Source organism: Podarcis gaigeae (genome assembly GCF_964106915.1).
Source record: "Podarcis gaigeae genome assembly, chromosome: 14".
Lineage (NCBI taxonomy): Eukaryota > Metazoa > Chordata > Lepidosauria > Squamata > Lacertidae > Podarcis > Podarcis gaigeae.
The window spans coordinates 7038309-7064111 of NC_139690.1; the positions used below are offsets into that span (position 1 = coordinate 7038309).

The following is a 25803-nucleotide window of genomic DNA, read 5'->3' on the forward strand; positions in this document are numbered from 1 at the left end:
GGCTCCAGCACTTAATGCAAAATGGAGGCCTTGCTGCCGGCAGGGCAGCGTGGGGCTCGGAAGAAGATTGCCTCAGCTATTAGTTGGATCATGGATTTGTGCTCGTTGGCTCGGCTCTCCAGGCCCTTCTCTCCAGTGCATCAGCTGCAATTTCCGGCTTGCTTCTTCGCCTACAATTTGCCCTGCCAATCTTCAGGCTGCTGAGCTGGTGTCAGCACTCAAACATGGTGAGATGTTGGGGCCCATGGAGCCCAAAGAGGTGCATCTGTCCACTGTGTTGTCCCAGGATGCCTCTGGCCCCACATTTACAGGTGCCAGGGGCTGCTGCAGCCTCTCTGGGCAGTGGCCTGTGGTGTGCCAAGCACTAAAGCTGCCTCTACTCTTGAGCATATGGGTGGGGTGGAGGAGGGCTGCAGGTGGTTGGCACCAGTGGGGGGTAAGTGGGGGTGCTCAGCAGAGAAGGGCCAAGGGAATCACTGGGAGTAGCTCATCAGGCTGCTGTCCACCAGGCACATCTTAAGGAACCTGCTGTGCATTTTTGCTCATTGCTTCCCAGAGCCAGCAACATAGCCAGTGGTTGGAGGGACTTGTTCCCTTGTCAACCATTTTGTATCGTTCGTTTAGTCCTACTTTGAATCCTGTCCATGATTCACCTGCCTAGTTATTCCTGCTCTCTGCTTGTTGTTCCTTAGGTAAAGGTAAAGGTAAAGGTAAAGGGACCCCTGACTGTTAGGTTCAGTCGTAACTGACTCTGGGGTTGTGGCACTCATCTCGCTTTATTGGCTGAGGGAGCCGGTGTACAGCTTCCGGGTCATGTGGCCAACATGACTAAGCTGCTTCTGGCGAAATAGAGCAGGGCACGGAAACGCCGTTTACCTTCCCGCCCGAGCAGTACCTATTTATCTACTTGCACTTTGACGTGCTTTTGAACTGCTAGGTTGGCAGGAGCCGGGACTGAGCAACGGGAGCTCACCCCGTTGCGGGGATTCAAACTGCCGACCTTCTGATCGGCAAGTCCTAGGTTCTGTGGTTTAACCCACAGCGCCACCCACGTTTTGTTCCTTTTGCTAATCCAAGAGAGGACCTTCCCTCTTATTTCATGTCTTTGAAGGTGTCTTTGGTGAGGAAGTTTTATAAAAAGCTTTTTGAAAGTCTAAGTTCACAACTGTATCACCCCTCTCTATATGCTTGTTGACACTCTGAAAGAACTTGAAGAGTTTAGTAAGATAGAACGTATCCTTGCAGAAGCCCTGCTGCTTCCATTTCAGGACTTATTCTTCTATATGCTTTGTAGGTCTTAGTTTAACAACACTATCCACCAGTTTTCCTGGAATAAACTTTAAGCTAACCAGTCTGTAATTTCCCCGATCCTCTCAGTATTCCTTAAAAAAATGTTGCTACAGTGGCTGCTTTCAAGGAAGACTGAAACAGCCCCAAGAATCATTCAGTTTTCCAAATAACGCATCCGATGGCAAAAGCATTGCACCAATATTATTTGAGATGTAGAAGAGGCATCTCTAACCCTGGTGCCCTCCAGATGTTCTGGACTACAACTCCCATCATCATCATCATCCCTGATCATTGGCTGTGCCAGCTTCTAGGACCAATAGGAGAAATGTTGGTGTGGAATGTGTGCGTATGAACATCCAATTAATGTTCAGATTTGTTGGGAGAAATTCTTTCAGGCAGATATGAATATTCAAATAGCATCTGGAAGATCTCTCCAAGGCAGGATCTGTGAAATGTGTACTGGAGAGATGTGTGCTCGATCATAGCTTTGTAGAATGTGCAAGGACTTGGCCTCAGATTTACTCCTGAGTAGAAATGAGTTGGTAGGCCTGTATGTTGCTCACCTTCAGCATTCTGATTCCCCCAAGTTTTTTGGGCGTGACAATCTCTGGAGCCTTTCTGCCCTGTCCTGACTCCATAAACACACAAGATATGGTATGTACGGTTGTTGACAGATTTTATATTATCTTTGCTGTAAAAGTGTGTGAGATTACAATATTGTATTTATTTGCATTACCCAGAGTTTGAACTACTGATGAAGGTTAGGACAGCGAAACAAGGCTAATATTACGAAAATCCTTGTCTTAGACACTGTGAAAGGATTCTGTGGAACTGCAACAACCTTTCATGTGGATTGTTGGACTCTATGAACAGACAGGTGGAACAGACACTTTCACGTATATGGGCCTTATGCATAAACTGATTAGAGAATGAACTGATCCACTGGGGCTTCTACTTTTTTCGTTGAACTTTATGAGCTACTTCTGTTGAAATCTACAATTAAATACAATGAATAGAATATATTATTTTTCTAAACGTACAGCCGGTTACGTCTTGTGTGTTTATTGAATATGTTTCACATAACCAGAGGTTTGTTGTTCTGTCCTGACTCCAGACAGAGCAGCCTCCTTGCAGCTTCTGGCTTTTATTTCATATCCAAAGTTTCTTATCAAAAGGCAACAGTTTCTCATTTACAGCCTTAGCAGACCTAGGTGTAAAAGCATCCAGATTTCCTTGTTTTCTACAGGTATGAATAACCATTCCAGTGTCCGTGCCACTGGGAACCAGGCCTTTATTTTGAGAGCACTAGGGGTGTGGTGACCTCTCCCTTTAATGGAGGAGGGAGGGTGGTTTTCTTTGCAAAACTACCACATGATTCCATTTCTTGGTTCCCTTGTGGAAGGAGAAAGCTTTGGTTGCTCCTGTTGTCTCTCGATTTAGCACTAATCCTGCCGTAGGATGCCTTGGCATCAGGAAGCTGGAGTGCCTGAAGAATTCAAGTGCTCCGCTTCCTAATGGACGTGTGCATTCTAAGTGGGCAAGACATAGTTCCTAGAAGCAGGTGAATCCCAGCGGCAAAGAGCCTGCAGAGATGAAAAGGTCACCCGGTGAAATAGCATTCCATTGTACTTTCCATAAAATGTTTGTGTGGTGGGTCTGGCTTAGACCAGTTAAGGTTAATAGCCTGTATTGATGTATTTGAGGATGAGGGGAAAGAGAAGAATGACCTTTCCCTGGAAGCAGGGGACTGGCCTCCTCTCTCTGCTGAGTTTTGCCAGAGACTCTTTCCCCCTTTTTAGTCACTGAGTGTGCAGTGAGCACTAGCAGAAGCAGCGAAGTCTTGGCTCTTGTTGAATTGCACATGGTAGTTCTACATGGAGGAACTGAAGCAGAAGGAGCAAAAATAGTGAAAGAGACTCCCCTCCCCCATTGCAGTCGACACAGGGACCATTTGCACCCTCCTCCCAAATTGACTTCACCTCCCACAATTAAAATGTGAGGATTGCATTTTTATTTCACTCTGCCTGTTTTTAAAAGGAGCTTCCAAAACTGTCTTACAAGGCATTGGAAGTTGTGGTAGTCATCACAGAAAGCAGTTTGTTTCGGGTGAGTATGAAAGCATTCCTCCTCTGAGCATTTCCTAACATACTTTTAAAATTTATACTTTCCCCTTCAACAGGTTTCCCGGGCAGCTTACAGAAAGTGAACATTACAATAGAACACCACCATACAAATCCATTTTGCCACCTGCTCACCTCTGAAATGCCAGGCCCTGGTTGAAGTTGCTTTGCTCTCAGTGCCATCTTGGAATATGTAATAATAATAATAATAATAATAATAATAATAATAATACCCCACCCATCTGGCTGGGTTTACAACAGAATATTAAAAACACAATACAGCATTAAACATTAAAAACTTCCCTAAACAGGGCTGCCTCCAGATGTCTTTTAAAAGTAAGATAGCTGCTTATTGCCTTGACATCTGATGGGAGGGCGTTCCACAGGGCGGGCGCCACCACCGAGAAGGCCCTCTGCCTGCTTCCCTGTAACCTCACTTCTTGCAGTGAGGAAAATGCCAGAAGGCCCTTGGCGCTGGACCTCAGTGTCTGGGCTGAACGATGGGAGTGGAGATGCACGAGAGACAGGGCGTTGCCTGGAGTGCTCTCCCAAGAGAAACCCTTCAAACTCCTTCTGTGGGTCACCAGAGATTAAAGATGCTATTATTTAACAGTCTTGACTTACGGTTTGCATTCGCTTTTGGTTGTTGGTTGCATTTTGCTTTTAGAAATGGTTTGTTATATTTACCCTTCTGTTGTCTATACTATGTGCTGTAGGTAATTTTTAGTGGCTGAGCAAAATATACATTATTTTTGTTCTTGTTCTTAATATTTTCAGCTACCCACTGCCTGCCATACCCAGTGGCCTTTTACCATCCTGCCTGTGAAGACAGAGCGACAGAACATCCATTTTTATGTCCTTCTCTTTGATTTGGAAAAATTGGCCGAACTCCTGCATTCAGCCCAGCTCAAGGGACTGAGGTCATCCAGCTCATTCCACAGCTATGACGCTCTAAAGAGAGCCAAAAGCACAGCTGACAAAAGGATGCTAATGCTGAAACGAAACAGAACTTCTGGGTCACTCTTTCCGTTGGATGGGCAAGTCAAAGCTCCAGCTGAAGAGCAAACATTTGGGGAGAGTAATGCAGTTGGCTCTTTGGAACAAAGTGGCGGCATCAAAAGGCACAAAAAGCCGAAGAGTTCAAAGAAGGTTCGGAGGCAGCCATCAGGAAAAGTCAATGTGAATGTTGTCATGGATGCAGCGAAGCTCCTCTTGTCGTGCCTCTTGCCTTGGGGTATGGATGGGGAGTTGGATGATCTCTGTGTTCAGTATTTAGATATCTTGAGACTTCTCTATCCAGTCTCACTTGGACTTATGTCAAGGAACAATCATCTCTCTCTGACATTGCCAGGATGGCGCAATGCCAGTTCCCCAGGGGCGGAACAGCAGCAGGAGGCAAATCACTTGTTCTCCAGAAAAGTGCTGGATTTGTGTCATAGGTACATTAGTGTGGCCCAAGAGCAAACAGGAAGGTTCAATGGACACACAAAAAGCATCCGTACCACAGAGAGATCCCTGACTCTGAGTTACTTACTGAGAAGGATATATTTAGTTCAAAGGATATTTGGCAGGCCCTTAGAAAATACCAGGTAAGAACTTCCATTTTCTGGTGTTTCTCTAAACCCAAGCAGGCAAAATGTTAGATGGCACAGATGGATGGGCAGACATTCCTTTGTCTGCCTATCATTTGTCATTCATAGTGTAGCCTGGTGCCATGCCCTGGAAACCCCTTAAGAGTGTTTCCAAATTACTCTTAATTAACCCACATTTACATCCTTTGGTGTACCAGTTAGGATTTAGCTCCTTCTCATTTCATCTCCATGAAATGGGAATAATAATTTGCACCATTTATTTGTTTTGCTTGCTCTGTTTACTCCTTGCTTTCTAGAGGGTCTTACAGACGGTTCTCACTTGGTTGACTCCCAGCTAGGCACTGCTCAGGGGCAGAAATCCTTTGCTTTAGTCACTGAGCTTTAGGCACTTTTGCTTTCAGACCATTTTTCTCGGCCATGATTGTGATGGAACTGTGTTTTACAGTGCTTATTCCACATATTGCCACGTCCCATAGGCTGCCACAAAAAGGTGAGCAAATGTCTCAGAAATTACCAAGGGCAGCCCCATATAGCTTAGGCTTCATTTTATGACATCTAGGCTTGAAGACATGAACAAAGATATATTTTGTGAAACAGATTCCAAGCCACTGTTGAAAACTGGGGTCTCCACATAACCTTGATTTATGTGGGAGGCTGAACCTTGTAAATAACGATTGGGCTTATATCCAAGGAACTAATGACATCTCCCATGCCTAGATTCAGTTTCAGGCGCTGTCCCAATTCTCAACTTCACTGAAGCCATCAACCAGATTCTTTCTTTTCTTTTTTAATGAGGAAAGAAGAGCTGGATACTATTGGTATCATGGCAGCATCTCACACTAAATACTTCTGCAAAGTCCTTGCAGGCAGGGGAGAAGAAAATATGGAAAAGGCTATGAGGAGAAAAGTAGATCATCATCAATCATTCCTTGCTACCAGGAATGGAACCTGAGAGTAGTTTCCATTTGCCATGCTATCAACACTTCCTGCTCAAGAGTGTCACATACCTTAGAGTTGGGACCTAGTGAGCCTAGGGCTTGCCGATCAGAAGGTCGGCGGTTCGAACCCCCACAATGTTTAGGATCACAGATATACCGATAGAAAAATATCTACGTTGCTATCATTTGTTGCCTGGTTTAGTCTGCACAAGAGACTTGGGTGGTGCTGTGGTCTACACCACAGAGCCTAGGACTTGCTGATCAGAAGGTCAGCGGTTCAAATCCCCGCGACGGGGTGAGCTCCCGTTGCTCGGTCCCGGCTACTGCCAACCTAGCAGTTCAAAAGCACGTCAAAATGCAAGTAGATAAATAGGTACCACTCTGGCGGGAAGGTAAACAATGTTTCCGTGCACTGCTCTAGTTCACCAGAAGCGGCTTAGTCATGCTGGCCACACGACCTGGAAGCTTTACGCCGGCTCCCTCGGCCAATAAAGCGAGATGGGCGCCGCAACCCCAGAGTCGGTCACGACTGGACCTAACTGTCAGGGGTCCCTTTACCTTTAGAGTCAGTCAATAGGACAGAGCTCATTTGTTACCCATCCCCACCCACCTCAGACATCGTTCAGCACCTCTCCCTTATAAGGCATTATAAGCCTGGAAACTAGTAAAGGTCTTGAGATTGAATAGCATACAATATTTGTAGTGCACATTTTGAGAAACCTCAGTCTCCCTACCTTGAAAGATATAAATATACACCAGGAAATGCCTGGTTGGGGCACTCCTGGTTTTCTATTTGCATATAAAAAACTGGACCATGGAAACTGGCATTTCCCAGAATTAATTAAACTGAGGAGTTGAAATTGGCAAGTTGCAGGAGTCATCGTCCCAAGACGCAGTAAGAAGGCCCCTTGTTTGGTCTACCCTTTTGACACTTCCTCCCACACCATGTTTGGTCTACCCTTTTGAAAGTCCACCATTAGTTGCCTTTTTATTACTCCTGCCTATTAAACAGGAATATCAAAATGAAGTTGTTTGGTTGGTTTGCTTGTTCATACCCACTCAAGGGCACATTTATTTTGCTGACTGCTCCTTCAGCATCTGGGCAGGAGAGAAACAATATGTGCCGTGTTTTTGGCCGAGCCAAATGGAGCATGCTAATTAGACAACTAAGGGACACGGGTGGCGCTGTGGGTAAAACCTCAGCGCCTAGGACTTGCCGATCGCATGGTCGGCGGTTCGAATCCCCGTGGCGGGGTGCGCTCCAGTCGTTCAGTCCCAGCGCCTGCCAACCTAGCAGTTCGAAAGCACCCCCGGGTGCAAGTAGATAAATAGGGACCGCTTACTAGCGGGAAGGTAAACGGTGTTTCCGTGTGCTGCGCTAGCTCGCCAGATGCAGCTTGTCACACTGGCCACGTGACCCGGAAGTGTCTTCGGACAGCGCTGGCCCCCGGCCTCTTAAGTGAGATGGGCGCACAACCCTAGAGTCGGACACGACTGGCCCGTATGGGCAGGGGTACCTTTACCTTTACCTTTAATTAGACAACTGGTGTGGGTGATCATTGTCCTTCAAGATACCTGCATGGCTCTTGGGTCTGGCCTTCTAAGGACAACTAACTTGAAAGCTGGGGGGAGGAGAAAAATTGTGCTGCTGGTTTTGCCAACAGTCAAGGCAAGAAGAAAAGTGGCTGTGAAGGAGGAGCCTGTGGCAGGCAGGCAGGAAGTCTAGATGGCAACTGTGCAGCTGCCAGTCATTTCAAAGGGCTGCTTCATGCCAAGGGCCTCCCATGACTGGCAGCTTATATTGATGAGGAGCACAGTCCTTTCCCAGGCCTGCTTCCTTGGATGCTGCGAACTGAGCCTGACAAGTCAACACATGCAAGAGGCTGGGGCTTTGCTTTGCTTTGCTGTGGACTGTGGGCAAGAGAAGGGCCAGGCAGATGATTTTTCACATGGGATCCTTCTTGCTTTAAGCAAGTGAGCCTGCTCTCTGTGCCAGCCACTGAGGACAAATGGCTCTTGGGAAGTCTTAGCAGGCTGCCCAGCTTCACACTCTTTGATCATCTGAAAGATAGCTGTACACTACGGGAGGGTCCTCCTCCAGTTATATATGTATCTTGGGTTAGAGCCAATGTTAGTCCTACTCAGAGTAGACCCATTGAAAATAATAGGGATGACTTACTTAGGTCCATAAAGGTCAGTAAGTTTACTATAGCCCAGGATTGCTTAGTGGTATCTCTGCTTGCCTGCACTGATCTCTTTGACTGTTATGACATTTCCCCTCAGTCGCCAGAAACTGGAGTCTGCACGCAACAAATGGAGACCCACACCATCTCTTGGGACCACAAGCTCTTATGAAGAGTCCACTAAACGTGAGTATCAGGAGGCAGTGCAGAATTACGGCACAAGACACAACCCATGTTTGTTTTCTAGACATGACAGCATTGAAAACACATTTCGAGGTGCTGAAACATTAATGTCATCCTGTGAGTTGTGAGAAGGGAGCCTGAGTTTCCATATGTTCTGCTAGTGCCTTCTGAGCTTCGAACTTCTCACAACACTCAAGATGCCCCAGGTATCATTACTTTCATTTAAAACACTGGTCCATCATGATCTCAACTATTTTCAACTGGTAGGGCAGCTAAACCATGTGGCCTGAAGCACTGGTGTGATGCACAGCAGTTGTTTCTCAGCCTCTGGCTTGTGAACTTGAAAGATGTTGGGCCAATAAATCATTTCAGTGCTGCTACAAGAGGGCTTTCCTCTTGTTTTGTGAGGTATGGGGTTTTTGGGGTTTTTACATATGGGTGGTGAGTGACACCACCCTCCATATGAACATTTCAAACTTCCATTATCGTAAAAGAGAAAGAGAGAGACCTAAGTTAGCGTTCCTTCCAGCAAAACTGTTGTATGAGTAAGATCCCCCCCAAGCAAAGCTTCAGCATTGTTGATAACAAATTCTTAGCCTAGTGCCTATCCGAGGCTTCATAGTTTTCATTATGACTTGATTTTAGCTAGAACTGGACTGTTCAGGGAAGTTTTTAATATGTAACACTGTACTGTTTTTAACACTTGATTGGGAGCTGCCCAGAGTGGCTGGGGAAACTCAGCCAGATGGGCGGGGTATACGGTAAATAATAAATTATTATTATTATTATTATTATTATTATTATTTCATGCTTTAATGCATGGGTAGGTGAACTAACACGGGTGGCGCTGTGGGTTAAACCATAGAGCCTAGGGCTTGCCGATCGGTAGGTCGGCAGTTTGAATCCCTGGAGAAGGGGTGAGCTCCCGTTGCTTGGTCCCTGCTCCTGCCAACCTAGCAGTTCGAAAGCACATCAAAGTGCAAGTAGATAAGTAGGTACCACTCCAGCAGGAAGGTAAACGGCGTTTCCGTGCTCTGCTCTGGTTCGCCAGAAGCGGCTTAGTCATGCTGGCCACATGACCTGGAAGCTGCACGTCGGTTCCCTTGGCCAGTAAAGCGAGATGAGTGCCACAACCCCAGAGTCGTCCACAACTGGACCTATTGGTCAGGGGTCCCTTTATACTTTACTAGGCAAAGTAATGCCCAATCACCTTCTAAATCCAGCCTGCGGATGGTCCGGGAATCAGCGTGTTTTTACATGAGTAGAATGTGCCCTTTTATTTAAAATGCATCTTTGGGTTGTTTGTGGGGCCTGCCTGGTGTTTTTACATGAGCAGAATGTGTCCTTTTATTTAAAATGCATCTCTGGGTTATTTGTGGGGCATAGGAATTTGTTCATTATTTTTCCCCAAAATATAGTCCGGTCCCCCCACAAGGTCTGAGGGACAGTGGACTGGCCCCCTGCGGAAAAAGTTTGCTGACCCCTGCTTTAATGTCATGATCATATAAACCTATGAATAACCTGTTGCAGGCAGAAAAACATACAGCTGATGTAAGAAGAAGCTGGCCAGTTTCACTTCTCCCAGTTCCTGGAAGCTGCATGGGCCACAAGATGTTTTTTTGTATTTCACAAGCAACAGCTTATCTCACCCCAGAAGCAGCATGCAATAAACTCATGAAATCTGATCATGTCTTTGTCTTCATATCTTTTAACAATGAGTCTTGTAGCACCTAATATATTTATTGTAGCATCAACTTGGTCAGATGTGTTTGATTTTTCAGTATACCCATAGACCTTTGGCTCAGAGCTAAATGAAACAACCTTCCCCTTTTTGAGAGTTTGCCCAATGTGACCTGCAAAAAGTCAATATTCATTTGTTGTTATAAACAGCGGAAGAAATTTCAGGAGTGGACAGGCAGGTGCCAGATTCCTTAAGGAAATGCATAAGGCCTACATCACATCCTAAATTATAAATTATAGTCAGATGTATAAATTATATAAATTATAGTCAGATGTGGAATCCTTTAAATAACCAGTCCCCTTCCTCCAAAATGATGCTGGATATGAAAGTTGGAAGCTGGTTGTCTGATAGGGCCCAGGAACAAAGCTGCTCAGTTTTTACCCAGAGTAAGCGCCATTGAATACAGTGGGACTTCCTTCTGAGCATTTACAATAAAGGAATTAACATTCCAGGTGTTTCCTAGTAAATGGCCAGACCCAAGAGCCATGCAGGTTTCTTGAAGGACAATGATCACCCACACCAGTTGTCTAATTAAAGGTAAAGGTAAAGGTACCCCTGCCCGTACGGGCCAGTCTTGACAGACTCTGGGGTTGTGCGCCCATCTCACTTAAGAGGCCAGGGGCCAGCGCTGTCCGGAGACACTTCCGGGTCACGTGGCCAGCGTGACAAAGCTGCATCTGGCGAGCCAGAGCTGCACACGGAAACGCCGTTTACCTTCCCGCTGGTAAGCGGTCCCTATTTATCTACTTGCACCCGGAGGTGCTTTCGAACTGCTAGGTTGGCAGGCGCTGGGACCGAGCAGCGGGAGCGCACCCCGCCGCAGGGATTTGAACCGCCGACCTTTCAATCGGCAAGTCCTAGGCGCTGAGGCTTTAACCCACAGCGCCACCTGTGTCCCACTGTGCCTACAGTAGCATTGCAATTAGAGAATTTAAAGTGAACCGGTGACCTTTTCCTTCAAAACTAAAGGAAGGGATTCACCATTTCCTTCATTTGGTGCAGGGATTTTATTTCCCCTATAAACAGGACTCCAATTTTGCCCCTACACACACACACACACACCACTTTTAATTTTTCTCCAAGAATATAGATGGAAAATAAGATCTGGACATGCAAGAATGAATAATAAATATAATTGAACCATGGAGAGGGTAGAGGGAAATCAAGGGATTGGAGAAATCCCACACTGTGATATTGATGTTTATTTTATATTGTTTGTTATGAAAAAACCCAATAAAAAATAAATCAAAATAAAAATTGTTCTCCGAGACATAGAGGGAAGGAAAAAGGAAAACCAGGACATTCCAGGATCAAATCAGAAACCGGGATGGCTTCTGTAATTCCAGGACTATCCCTAGGAAATTGGGACACTTGGAGGGTATGTGAGGATGGAGCCTTCTGCCTGCGTGGGGCCTCTGCCCCGCCATTAAGTCACAGCCCCGCTTTGCTTCTCCCCACACCAACTTCTCCCATTTTCTGTACCAGCTCCATTAGCAGTTCCAGCATCCTCAAGATATTCCTTACTGCTCTTTTTCCGTTTAGCTTTATATAGCTCATATGTGGGTGATTTATGGGTAATTTAGCTATATCCTTAATTCTTTACTGATAAGAAAAATAGCCATTGGTAACCAAGACTAAAAATAAGGTATTGGTTTTTTTAAAGCTGGGAGAAATAGATACTCTCCTACGCTGATGTTATGTAAGTAAACTGGAGACCGTAGGGCATATTACATTACACCCCAGGATGGATTTTCTTCAGGGGAGGGACCTTGGAAATCAAAACTGAGGAATCCGGAACTTCAGTTACATGTGATTTGATATGTGTATGGTCAAGTGGATTAAATTTAAGTGGGCTGTATATTGCAAACAGAAAGTTCAGAGGTAGTCAACAATACCAGGATTGTTAACTTGTGTACAAGCTTCCTGTTTAGTTGCAAATGCTTCATGAAACTTCTTTTCTTAAACTGCCACCATCTTTTACAAGGCCTTCAAGACAAGTGGTTCTGTTTTAAAGGCCTGGTGCATTGTTATACTTCAACTGGATGCAGCCTGACTAAGAGTGTTTCCTCTATTTTCAGACATATTGGGGTTTCCTGTCCATGAACCAGAGAACAGTTCACTTGTCAAACTTATTTCTTCTTGGAGAGACCAATCCATAGAGGTAGGAAATGGGTGCTCTTCTGCCATTGAGAACCATTGAGAACTATTGTGTAGGCTTCCTTGAAGCAACAAAGTGCAAAGAGACCTTGGACAGGTGGTGGCAATCCATTGCAGACCGCTGGCATGGGGCACAATATATGGTAGCTGAGACATTTGGTGTGCCAGAGAAGCCCACAGTCGGTTATCTGTTGGTGATGCATTTGGTGCCGAAATCCAGCCAGGATTACCTTCCTCGTCAGCACAGTGTGTCCTGCAGGAGCACCTTGGCATCTAGGCAAGCTCAGCTCATGTGCACAAGGGAATCCAGACCAAAGCAGCTTTTGCAGATCTGGGGGAATCAGGAAGGCCCCACAGCCTCCAGGTCTCTGCCTTGATTCAGGACCAGTTCACCAACACAGACACAGCCTGCTGAAACCATGAGCAGAAACTCCATGTGACATATTTGTTGCTGACCTGTCGGATTTCCAGTGATTGCCCTACACATGTGTAAGACGATCGTGTCAGGGAATAGGCTGGCCCTGAACCTTTCGCATATTGTGTTAGTTCTGCATGTATAGAAATTATCTGATATGGACGACCATGCAAACATCTGAAATAGCGCTTTGCATATAAAAAGGTGATGCATCTAGGGGAAAGTTTTGGCCTAGCCATCCGTCTGATGTGTCAGTTTTTTCTTTTCTTTTTGACTGTTCAAAGTCAAAGAATATCAGGAACTGGCTGCTGTGTATGTGACAAGTGGTTGAAAAGTTCTCAGCCTCTCCAGTCTGATGGGCAGGAGAGGTTCTGGTCACCTCCTCAACCCCACCTAGCTTTAGCACCCCCAGGCCCCTCTTCTTCACCCCCTCCTATCATGAAGCCAGTTGCCACTGATAGAGCAATGCAGCAGGGCAAAGGGTCAGCCTAGCTTTGCCTTTCCTCTGCACTGAGCATCCTTGCATAGGTGCTCAGAAGCATAGGTAAGTAAGTAGGCCTTCCCTGCTCATTGCCCCCTCCCTGAAGCAGTGTTTGGGAGAAGAGGGGCGGGGGGAAGGAGGCCTGGGCTTGGGGCAGGACAGCCTAACATCCCCCTCACTGACAGCCTGCATCTCTGACAGATGACTGAAGCCATTCAGGCTGCTCTGCTGGCTGAAGTTTGGCAGGGCCTGAGAAACCGTCGGAAGACCTTGGCCAACGGTCATGGGCAAGCAAGTGCCAAAGTGGAGGAGCAAAGGACTGAGGAGCCAGAGATAATAAAGAGCCACCCCTTGCTGGGTAAGTGTCTCATCTGTTGGTGTGAGGGCAGGTTAAGGTGGATGGAGAAACGTTTAATTTCTGAGATAAGACCAGGGTTCTCCATCCCAGAGTTCTTGCTGCTGCAGATCTCCCTCAGGTAGTTGCTGCTACTATTCCTGTTCATCATCTCCATATTTAAGGCGTGGAGGGGAAAGGGTGTTGCTTTGTGTAAATGTTCAAAATGCTTCTATTATTTCATTCTTGTGTATATTGGAAATACGATTGCAAACAATTGATGCATGCCATTTTATAGATAACATTAGTGAACAACAAATTATATGGAAATGAGCAGATGTTTTCAGATTTATCTTTTATCAATGAGATCAGACTTATACTAAAAATGTTGCTGCTCCAATTTTATAACTTCATACTATGAAATGTGGAGTTTTTATGCTTTGGTGGTAGAATAATCCTCATTGTGGAAATTAGTTTTACAGCTGCATCATTTCATTTTACAGTGGGCCTAGTTGCTGTTACTTTTAATGGTGTTCCTGTTGATGGGCAGGAAAGTCTGATTCAGAATTTATGTTATGAGATGATATCCAATTTTCTTTAGGCCATTAGCTGAGCCTTAAAATTAAGTGACCTGAAGTTTACATCCAATCCTATTAGTGAGTCTTCTCTGTCATAGCTAATTCATAATCTCGTGGTGTGCATGTGTCTGTCATGAAGATTTGTGGCTAGCACGTTTGTTCCAGGAATCTAAGAAAAGTTAAAAATTTTCAGCCATAAAGAACACGGTTGATAGTTTCAGTTGTGCTAATATGGACATGCATGTGGGATTATCTTTTGTTTTACAATGGGGTCCCCTCTCCTGTCCCCATTCTACACCAATATTTTGGTATTAAGATTTTTACTAGTCATAATACCATAAGATATAGAAAACTAATGTAAATTTTAAAAGAGACAAAAACAGCTACCAAAAAATAAAATAAAAAGAAAATAATATTTGTCAAGTCAGGTTCCCCCCGGTGCAGGTTACATCAGTGTGGGACCCCTGAGCATTCATGGAGTCACAGTTCACCATGTGTAACCTGCGTTTACTAGAAGGTTGTTTGGTTCGAATATTTAGGAAGTTGTGGTGCATTGTGAACTCTGGAAGGCACAATTCAAGAAGAGCGTCTTGCGTCAACCCACTTGGAAAGAAAGGTGTTGACAGCTGAATCTCAGCAAGAAGTGGGCAGTTTGTTGTTCACAAAGACAGATATATGCTAATACATTAGAAAAAACTTGTTGAAATATATATTTCCTTTTTTCCTGGAATCTCTTCCTTTCCCATCCTTAGCTATTTTTGTACCAAGGCTGGAGAGGGATCCATGTTGTATGTTTTCAGTCATAAGGTGATCCTTTCATCTGCCATTTGGTCTTTGCACGAAACCCAACTGGGCCAATTGGCATGACTCTGTCTTCAGTTACCGAGTCAACACTGGTATGTTAAAAGAACCCTGTCTAGGTGCTGTAAGTTCTCATTAGCCAAGCTGATTCAAGCCAGAGCTCAAGGGGACCTTAATGAAATCCACAAGCCTCACCTATAAGTACCCTCCCATTTTAGGCAAACGGTGCCCCCTCCCCCTGTGGCTAATGTCCTAACAGAAAAGGTGACTAGGAGGGACCTGGGCCACTGTCATTCCTGCACTGAGCCATGGCCTGCCAATCTTCTTATGCGGAGGTGAATATCTGTGTTCACTCTCAGGTTCTTCCTTGGCTACAGAAAGGGGATGTGGCAGAATAGAGGCGGAGTATTCTGAGCAGCTGAGGTGTGAGATTTCTCCTGCCACCAGAAGTGGTGAAGGCCACTTTACTTCAGTGGCTCTAAAGAAGGGATTTGGCAAATTCACAGAGAAAGAAACAGCTTGACAATGGTCCTTAGCCATGATTGTTCCATGGAAGTACTGTGCGCTTGAACTACCTCGGTAGAGGTCCCTGCCAGCACATTTCTCCTCCTCCTCCTCTTGTGGAATATGCATCACTGAAAGACATTACACCCTTGTTTCATATTACAGCCCTTTCCTGTAAAGGAACACAACTCAATTTTGTATTTTATCATCCAACCTGTGGTTTAACTTGGCTACTGTATCATCTCATAGACATTCACTTAAAACTGTACCTTGATCCAATATTCTCTAATATTAGTGGTCAAGTATTGAAGGAAGCAAAATGGAAGACTCTGTAGAACTGCAGCTTATTTCATTCTTTGCTTCATATATTTTACCAGACATAACTCCTTAATGCAACAGAAATCAGATTTGTTGTGTATTTTTACACAAAATCCAATTGTGCAGGCGCCATACCAGGCTCATCCAAAACATTAGAAAGGATACGGTTCTGCTAGGATATTGTTGAAACTCCACACGGAAGCAGCAACACTTTGGATGCCAAGGCACAGGAAGTGCCATTGTAAAAGGTGGCGTCATCCGCTCTCCATCTCTGGTGGGTGGTTTGGGGGAAAGATGAATGATCCCGATAGCTATTATTTATTTATTAAAATTATCCCACCTGATGTAACAAAACAATAAACACACAACATTCAATGAAACTTGGTAAAAACAAAACACAACTCTCTCATACAAATAACACTGTTATTGTTGTTGTTTAATCGTTTAGTCGTGTCCAACTCTTCGTGACCCCATGGACCAGAGCACGTCAGGCACTCCTGTCTTCCACTGCCTCCTGCAGTTTGGTCAAACTCATGCTGGTAGCTTCGAGAACACTGTCTCACCATCTCGTCCTGTGTCGTCCCCTTCTCCTTGTGCTCTCCATCTTTCCCAACATCAGGGTCTTTTCCAGGGAGTCTTCTCTTCTCATGAGGTGGCCAAAGTATTGGAGCCTCAGCTTCAGGATCTGTCCTTCCAGTGAACACTCAGGGCTGATTTCCTTCAGAATGGATAGGTTTGATCTTCTTGCAGTCTCCTCCAGCACCATAATTCAAAAGCATCAATTCTTTGGTGATCCCAACCACCCTTATTTTTATGCAATGCCCCCCCCCCAATTGCACCCAAGGCTACTACCCACTTTGGGAAACATGGACCTAGATAAACCTAAGTTTTTAAGAGGCATTGAAAAGTTGTTACTGTGACTGTCTCACAAACTACCTGATGGAGGGCATTCCAGAGGCTCACTTACACATCGTCAGCAAGTGGCAGTCCACCAAGGACTATCCTCTTGGGAAGATCTTAGAGACTGGCTTGGTCTGTACTAAGTATCCTGGTCCCAAATGGGGCTTTAAATGTTGAGAACTAAACCTTGAACTTGGCTCAGTAGCTGTCAGGGAACTGCCATCAGGGCTGGAGGAGAGAGCGGGCTACGGAGGGGTCCCAGAGAGCGTTCCGGGATGGGGAGAGGCAGCCCATCTTCTGGGGAAGAGAATCAGCGTAGCACCAGTGGAGAAGGGGGGCAGATGGGGGAATCGGCGAGGCGGTCCCATGACTCCTTGCCAGGGACCAGCGGGGACAGTAAGGGTCCTCCGCTGCCTACGCCCTCCTTGTGCAGAAGGCTTCCGCGCAGGGAGAGTAGGAGGAGACTAGGCGTCAAAGAGCTTCTTTGCTGGAAGAAGTTCAAGAAACACCCACTGACGGATGCTGCCAGTGATTGAGACAGCCACGGGTGAGTGGCTGTCCGGACAGAAAAGGTTCACTCGGGCAACCCAGCCAGGTGTTGCATCCCCTAGAACCATTACAGTAGCTAATAGAACTTTCAACGCTGATGGGTAAAGCTAGGTGCCCCATTCCCAGAAGCTGCTGCAATTTGCACTGGTTGTGCTTTCTGAATCAAGCACAAGGGTAGAGAAGAAATAACTAAAAGCTGGAGCTGAGGTCTTATGGGGGTATTTGGGGCCTTCCTGCTTTCCTACACTTATCTTACTATCTTCTCCCAATGGGGGCTGGGCAAGAGAAGAAGAAGCCAAGTTGCCCTGAACTTTTTATGCTTAGATTTGCTGCAGAACTTGCTGCTTCTAGTTCCTTCATCTAGCGAACATGACTGGACCTGGTGTTGCGTTGTGGCATCTGAAAGCATCGCACAGATTTTGGCCCACCTGACATTTGGTGGGGTCATCAAGATCTGTGCTTCGTGCACTCCATGCATTTTTGAAAACCTCAACTAAGCATCTGTCCACGTGGGCCTGATATCTGCTGCACATAATGCACCCATCAATCCATTCCGCTAGAAACTCTAAAAATAAATTACAAACAAGCAAACAGAAACTGGAGATGGGAAGCTCCCTCTGCAGTACCTCAGCTCTGCTGCTCTCCTTCCACAGCTAACCTCTGTCTGTCTCCACTGCTGAGCCTCATCCATTTCTCTCTCTCCCCCTGACATTTTGCCTTTGCTAGATCACAAACTGCCTTTTTAGAATCCACCTGGAAGGGGAATGCCTTTCCTCTGTGCCACAACCAGCATGAGCTGAGCTAACGGTTTAGGATTGCCAGCTTCAGGTCCTACCTGGGGGAGCCCACTTGCCTCTCAGCCATTACTGTAAGGATGAGTCATTTGCAGGAGCATAACAGCAGCAGTTTATGGTGCCATTTCTCTTAGAAGCTCCCAGTCGTCCTCTCCTTCCCAGGTCAAACTGGGGGTCTTCTTCCTTGGGCCTGATCCAAATGGCTGTGCTCTCCAGTATATGGGTTTTAAGAATGGTTCTGTGCCAGAGGAGCTGAAGCTAGGAACAGAGCTTGAAGCAGGCGACAGCTCAGCTGCTTGGAAGGTGATTTGATGTGACCCTCGTCCACTGCAACAAGGAATGAGAAGAGGCACCAAGAGACTCACCCACGCGTTGATGCACACAGTTAACTTTGCCAACAACCCACTGGAGCAGCAAGCCAGCCAGCCAGCTAAGGTGCCTTCTCTGCTGTGTCCACCTGTGTTTCCCAAAATCAAGCTGGTAGAGCCCATTAAAATTCTTGTTTGTTGAATTCTCTTAGCTAAAATTGCCAGCCATAAATTGCTGCAGTCACCAGAAAGTATCGTTTCTGATCCTTTCACTTAAACATCAACTTGGCTGTGTTAGGAACCCAACCATAAAACTGTAATTCAGTGGCTAATATTTTTAAAACCTGTGAACTGTAGAGTGGCTGCTCCTGTCATTTGAGCTGGACTGAGATGGCTCAGGTGCCAGAATGTTCAGTCTTCTCTTGCATCCATCCCTAAGTGGCTGGAGAGGCTGCTTGCTTAAGTTTGCTCTTTCATACACCAAACAGTCTGCAAAAGGGACAACAGTGTGTGCTAAGAGATACGCCAGTCAAGGACTTGACTTGCTCACAGAGCCATTACTCTAAAATAGGGGTCTAGTCTGGAGGCCTGATGCAGCCCCCTTGACCCCCACCAAGTGGAGTGGAGTTAGCAAAAAGAGCCACACCCCCCCAAGAAGACATGCCCCACAACATCCAAAGTGGCTTGGGAGGAGTTCCTGAAATCAATGCCACTGGAGCTGCAGCACAGAAACTTGAGATTCACCTCTGTCTTGGAATATCCCTTTATGGTGTCCCCCAGGTATCACTCTCTACAGTGGTACCTCGGTTACATACGCTTCAGGTTACATACGCTTCAGGTTACAGACTCTGCTAACCCAGAAATTGTGCTTCAGGTTAAGAACTTTGCTTCAGGATGAGAACAGAAATCATGCTCCTGCGGCGCGGCAGCAGCAGGAGGCCCCATTAGCTAAAGTGGTGCTTCAGGTTAAGAACAGTTTCAGGTTAAGTACAGACCTCCGGAACGAATTAAGTACTTAACCTGAGGTACCACGGTATTGTAAAATGGCTTAAAGACAAATAAAAACCCTGCGTTTCATAGAGGCTGACAATGTCAGGGTTTCAGAAGGTGTAAGCACAGCTCCCCGATATTCTTGCCTGGTCCCAGAACAGCATAGTACGGATTGACTATATTATTTCCAGTTACCGGTACTTTCGTTGCATGGGAGGGGGAAGAATCCCACCTTTGAACTAACACAATCTGCTGTCCCTTTAAATCCTACGAAGTCTGCAGACCCCTTAAACGCACAGGGGGTTGTTGGCGAAGTTAACTGTGTGCATCGGCAGGTGGTTGAGTCTGGAGCAAGGTGCAACCTTTCCCTGCGCTGTAATAAAGTAGCTGTTCATCTGTGGTCAGGGATTGTCAAGAAAGACCTTGAGTTCCTCTGCGTTATTTCACAGAGAGGCCATCAGACAGCTTTGCATCATCTCACTCTATCAATCAAGGGCCTCAGCCACTGCCTTCTGCGAGAACTCTTCCTGTTTTTCACAGACAGCTCAATAACTTGTCTAGGGGTTGTGATAAATGCCCTCCATGCCTCACAAACTGTCTCCTCCATCGCCACCTGCAGCTCGGCTTTGCAGAGCTGGTGCTTCCTTTCCTCCCATCCAGTCTATTTCATTTCTTTGCACTTTTGAATGAAAGAGCCGCCGCATTTATATATCTGGCCCAGCGGAAAAGCTGCACTGCAGATTCCCCATTTGTCCCCAACAGAGAAGATTAGATTTCCGCTTAGGAACAGTAAGTGGAGAATAGACGCAGGCAAAATGATAGGAACTGTTGTTTTTAATCCCTCCTCCCGCCCTGCTTGCACTGAAACACACACCCTTTTCCTTTAATTTCACACACCAGTCATATTTTTAAAGATCGACTTTTGCAGCCCCAGCTGATCCAACTGCAGCCTCCTGCTGGTTCCGGAGCTGGAAGCCCCACAGAATCCCATCTGGGCACAATTGCCAGCCATTGCTCAGGAGGCTATTACAGTAAATGAATAACTTCTCTCTCAGAGAGAAGGTGGCTCTTTCAGATCAGGTTGAAGGTCAATGGCAGGGGAGGACGAGGAGGCTCTCGTGTTGCAGCTGTCTGCAAATGCGCTTGGCTTCAGATTCAAGAAGGTCAGAAATCTGGAAAAGAACCAGAACTCTTGCGGGCTGGGGGTGTGCACAAATGACCTAAACCACAAGGGGAAAGCAAACTGCTACAAATGAGGCTTTAATGAGGCTTAAGGGTTCCATAGTAAGGAGACAGGGAACTTTTAAAATATAGTGGTTGTTCTAGTTTGAAAATCTGCATTTAGAAAATCCTCTCCTCTATGGGAAGCTGGAGCATCTGCTGTAGCAGGGAAGGCCAAAGCGTTTGGGGATTTTTGGGTTTAGAAAACAGAGCAACTAAGAGAGGACATGGTAGAAGGCTGTAAAATCAGGCATGGTGCATAAACAGTGGGCAGAGAGGAGTGTCACTTTTGTCAATCTTCACACTCATCCATGCACTGCCACATGGTGTGTCTACGGCCACAAGGTCAGGTGGCTTTGAAAAGGGAATTAGACAAGTTCATACAAGAGGTCCGTTATGACTACATGGATGGGACATCTTGGCTCATGAGATGTGTGTGCCACTGAATGACATTTTCTGAAGGGGAAACAATAGGAGGGGGCCTGTTGCCCTCATATCTTTGTGGGGCTCCCATTGGGGCCTCTGGCTGCTATAGGAAGAAGCAGGGTGCTGAACTAGATGGACAACTTTGGGCTATTAATCACAGTGATTATCAGTGGTGTAGCATGGGTTGTCAGCACCCGGGGCAAGGCAAGTAATTTGTGCCCCCTAACCCGTGGATTTGCGCCCCCTAACCTGTGGATTTGCACCCCTAACCCCCAGATGTTGCGCCCGGTGCGCCCCCTGCACCCCCCACGCTACGCCACTGGTAATTATACAGATAGAAATTACAGGTGCTGAGACAATTCAATGCTTAATATTTGGCTGGAGACTAATATGGTATGTGTGGTTGTGGATGAAGCTATTTCCATTCTGCTGTAGTGCTGGGCTTCCCTGAGGTTTCTAGCTGATCCCTGGGTCTGACCCAACACAAGCAGATCAGAAACAGCCTGTTGGTCTCTTCCTGACGCATGTGGGATGATGAGGCTGAGTATCAAGGAGCCAACCAGCAAAAATCACACTGAGTAAGTGAAGTTACTTCTATTAGAAGAAACAAAGCCTGCTCATGGGTGCCAGGCTTAATGAGCTCAGCAACTCTTCTTGGTAGGTCCTGCGCCTACAAGGCAGTTGTGGAGACCAAAGTTCCTCACATTCCCACAGCTGACTAAATCTTCCCAGGCAATCAGAGACTACACAGGCCCCTGTCTTTTCTTTTTCCACTTCACACCTCTCCTGGTCCTGGGAGACCAGGGGGAAGAGGAGCTTGTTGTAGCAGGAGAGGGAGACACCCTGGCATCTTCACCAGCCTGACTCATCTCTGCCTCTTGGCCTCTCTCCTCTTCTGCTTCCACTTCTGCTTCTGCACTTCTTCTGCCACAGCCTCTCCCTGCTCACTAAACCCAGTTACCTCTTCCAACACCAACACCTCCCAGTCTTCTGGCTCTGACCACTAATCATCATCCAATTACCAGTCCCCAGGCTCTGAGCCTTCTTCTCTCGGGGTTCCCCCACTGGTGCCTTCCACCATTCCTTTGCATCTGGCCAGTCCATTACACTGAGTGGGAGCTAAGGCAGCATTGCAGATTTGTGCTGGTGGTCTTTCTCCAGTGGACCTGGTGATGTGCTACCTCCTCATGAGATCATGCCCACACTGGGATTGGCCTTAGGAGGAACAACTCCATTCTGGGTTTCCTTGAGCCCCTTGGCTTCCACTTTCAGGCAAATAGAGCATCACTTTCCCCTTCCTGTGAAGCAGCAGGCCAGTGACCTCCAGATTGGCAATTGCTCTATCCAGGAGCTCATTAGTGGAGCTGTCTGTGTCTCTGCCATCAGCATTTGGTGAAAAGGGCTGCCACTGACCCTGCCAGACTTGGGTCAGGAGGTCAGAAGGTCTCGTTTATTATTCAAAATTGCTTTCTGACCTTTTCTCCACTAGGCCAAATGAGGTGGGGTGTCTTCTGGTTGGTTGGAGGAACTGTAACCAAATGCTGGTTTCTTGTGCGATTGATTCTTTTATCACTGCTCTAAATGTGTGTCTACTTGTATGTACCTACTCATAGGCACAGTAACCTGAAGATTCTTGCACAATGATTTATACATCTTGCCAAATATGTACAGTATTTTGAAAATAATTGCAGCGCCATGGAGTCTGTGTATTGCTTCACCTGCAAATCTACTGAGTGATTCAGTAGATTGATAGAGATGATAGATAGTTTGTAGTTATAGATCAAGTCCGAGTCTTTGCAGAGCTTCATGGTCTGAAGTTTTACTGTTTGACACTGATGGTTGTGGCAGTTGACCACCGCAGTGTCCCTATGATGATGCACTATGATGACATTTTGCAGATGACAGCTGCTTAAGCCTCCTCTGGCTTTTGACAAAACTCAAAGAGAGCTCTCAGTTTGAATCAGATGGAAGTCTCATGCTGATTGCTCTGATCCTCAACATAGATCCCTGCTCTGTCTGCTTGTGAGGCTAATCTTATTGCATACAGCTCATAAGTCTGATGAACAACCAAGAGTCTTGTGGCACCTTAAAGACTAACCCATTGATTATGGTGTAAGCTTTTTGGACTACAGCTCGCTTCATGAGATACGTACGTTTGCATGTTTATACGGCTCTTCTTATGAACCACTTGCACAGAGACAGCTGTACTATTAGGCAGAATAAGGTGACTGCCTCAGGCAGCTGATTTGGCATATTATGAAAAGACAGCAAATTATTGATTATTCCATTTATTATTGTAATTTTATTGTCAGGGAGAAAGAGAAGAGCCTGTTGGGTTTTCTGCATCAGGTTCTAAAATAATTTGACTCGTGTTCAGCATATTCACCTTGACTTGAGATGGAGGCCCCATTTGCTAGAGGAAGCAAAATATCTTGGGCTGGCCTCAAGTTTGACATTAATTTAAATGCTGTGTTGTGGCACCTGTTGTTGAACTACACCTCCCATCCTCCTCCCTGACCATGGCCCTTGCTGACTGCTGTGGGTGATGGAGGTCCAACAACATCTAGAAGACCACTAGCTCCCCACCCTAGTTTTTGGATCATATGTCCCGTTCCCCATCTCCGTAGGCCTTTCTTGGGTTCTGGCAATTACAATAAAATCAATTCCTGATGTCACAGCCTGCTGTCTCATGCTGATTTGGGAGAGATCGCTGCCTGGTCTCAACACATCTGCCTCTTCACCAGAATTAACAGGAGGCTAGTTGTCAAGTCAGCTGCATTAACAGCCAAATGAATTGGATCAAATCCCTTTGCAACACGGTGGATGAATGGAGACAAAATCAGGGCATTTGGGAGCAGCTTAAGTTGCCCAAGCTGGGGGCGGGGGCAATGATCTTCATCTATAAGGCAGTCTCGCAAGTGCTCTCTTGCTCTCTCCCTCCTTCCCTCCCTCCAGCTCCATCCCAGCTCTCTGTGGTTCAGTTCCTCATCAGTCCTGGAAAATACTGGTCCTGGCCTGCCTCCCTGGGTCCTTGGGAGGGCAAACAATAACTAAATGGGTTTGCCCTGAAACTGGTGTCAAAAGCCAGAGAGGAATCAAATGATTTTGAGACACTTAAAATAAGCATGGTTTAACAGAAAGTAGAGAAGGTAGATGTTATCATGGACTGAATGTCTTAAATATTTTGTTCTTTTTTTTAAGTAACTGGCAGATGGAAAAAGTCCTTTTTATCTTTCTTTATTGTTTCTTTCCCTTTTCTCTTTTTCCTCTTCTTTTTTCCTCTCTCGCTTTCCTTTCTACTTCCTGTTTCGTTTCTTTTTATCTCTTCTTTCTTTCTTTCTTTCTTTCTTTCTTTCTTTCTTTCTTTCTTTCTTTCTTTCTGGTTGTCATCTCTCTTCTTTGTTTTCTTCTCTTTCTTCTTTGGCGTACTCTGCTTGGGGCCTATATTAAGGGCCAGAAAATGTGTGCTCGTGGGGGTGGTAGGTGGTTGGTGGAGGGGCTCTGGCTGGGAAGGCAGGGAAATGTTGGTCTCTGCTTCCAGCACATGGACGTGGCAGGGGGGCAGCTGCCCCACCTAAACCAAGTAAATAAATAAAATACTTAACTAACTGACCAAATGCGTCACAGATAATTCAGTTCTGCCTCCCCAAAACACATAAAGCCTGCCCCCCCCCAAAATAAATCCAGCAGCATCAGCTCCTGCTTGCGGAAACAGTATTGAAAGCTTTGTTTTGGGTGGGAAAAAGGGAAAGAAGTTTCCAGTCCTGTAATTCTGCTTGCTGTTGATGTCCTTTGAATACACCCCCAGGCTGTTTTGGTGTGTTCATATATATATTCCCCACCCCACCCTGCCAGCACAGATGACAGTAGAATTAAAGATCACATTGCCATTTACATAAAGTAGGGACTTCTTTTAAAAGAGCACTGAAACCAAATAAGTATTCTATTCCCTAAATGCCACCAATTCATTATGAGACTTAGTATGTCAAATGAAAATGATTTTAGTCTGCAGTCAAGGGCTGTGCATAATATAACACTCCTGCTGTTAAACAAGTCACTCCAGACCATTTAAATGCCTTGTTCATTTTGAGGCATACCTGGCATTTGAAAGAGTCCCTCCTCCATAATGGGTTTCTCCAAAGCTGGAAGGAGATTTGGTGAAAATTATTTTAAAAGGGTAAAGGGACCCCTGACCACTAGGTCCAGTCGTGGACGACTCTGGGGTTGCGGCACTCATCTCACTTTATTGGCCGAGGGAGCCAGCGTACAGCTTCTGGGTCATGTGGCCAGCAGGGCTAAGCAGCTTCTGACGAACCAGAGCAGTGCACGGAAATGCCGTTTACCTTCCCGCCGGAATGGTACCTATTTATCTACTTGCACTTTGACGTGCTTTCGAACTGCTAGGTTGGCAGTTAAACCCAGTCATATTCTGACACACACATCCCTCCCATGTCATGTGATGGTCAAATAGGATCTCATAAGGTGGGGCCCCTTAGCTGGCAGGGCTGGCTGATCAAACTCTGCTCTGTGGCTCACTCAGAAACTTCAGACTTGCCATAGAGGTCTGTTCAATCAGCCCATTCTCTGAGAAGGGAAATCCCTGGATCTTTGCCAAAAATCTAGACCCAGTCATAGGCTTTTAGGATTACAAGTAACTTAATAAAGGATAATGACGACCCCCAAACTGAGCACACCAGTATCACAAGCCAGCTTAACCAAGTGCACTTATAAAGCAGCAGGTTGATATTAGGTTTTAAGTCAGATTAAGTTCTTGTATAACCTACAATTACATGGTTTTTCAGTTTTAAAAAAATGGAGATGATTGGGCTCAATAGACCCTTCTGTATATTTAACTTCTGTTTAATTGGATTGGGAGCTGCTAAAACATCTTGGAGCTAGAGCCTCTAATCTGAGGAGATGATCCCAACAGTTTTGCAGAGCTTAGGGCAGCAGACAGATAACATAAGCATGCGAAGAAGG

The 25803-nt window shown here is 45.9% G+C and overlaps 1 protein-coding gene across 1 annotated transcript in view; it reads left to right on the forward strand.

Moving 5' to 3' along the window:
* WDR72 (WD repeat domain 72) overlaps window positions 1-25803 on the forward strand; it is a 73192-nt gene that overhangs the window by 35627 nt on the left and 11762 nt on the right. Inside the window, exons 15-18 of the mRNA XM_083712983.1 lie at window positions 4188-4999; window positions 8224-8309; window positions 12126-12208; window positions 13302-13458. Coding sequence (XP_083569109.1) covers window positions 4188-4999; window positions 8224-8309; window positions 12126-12208; window positions 13302-13458 — 1138 coding nt within the window. The remainder of the gene's footprint in view (window positions 1-4187; window positions 5000-8223; window positions 8310-12125; window positions 12209-13301; window positions 13459-25803) is intronic.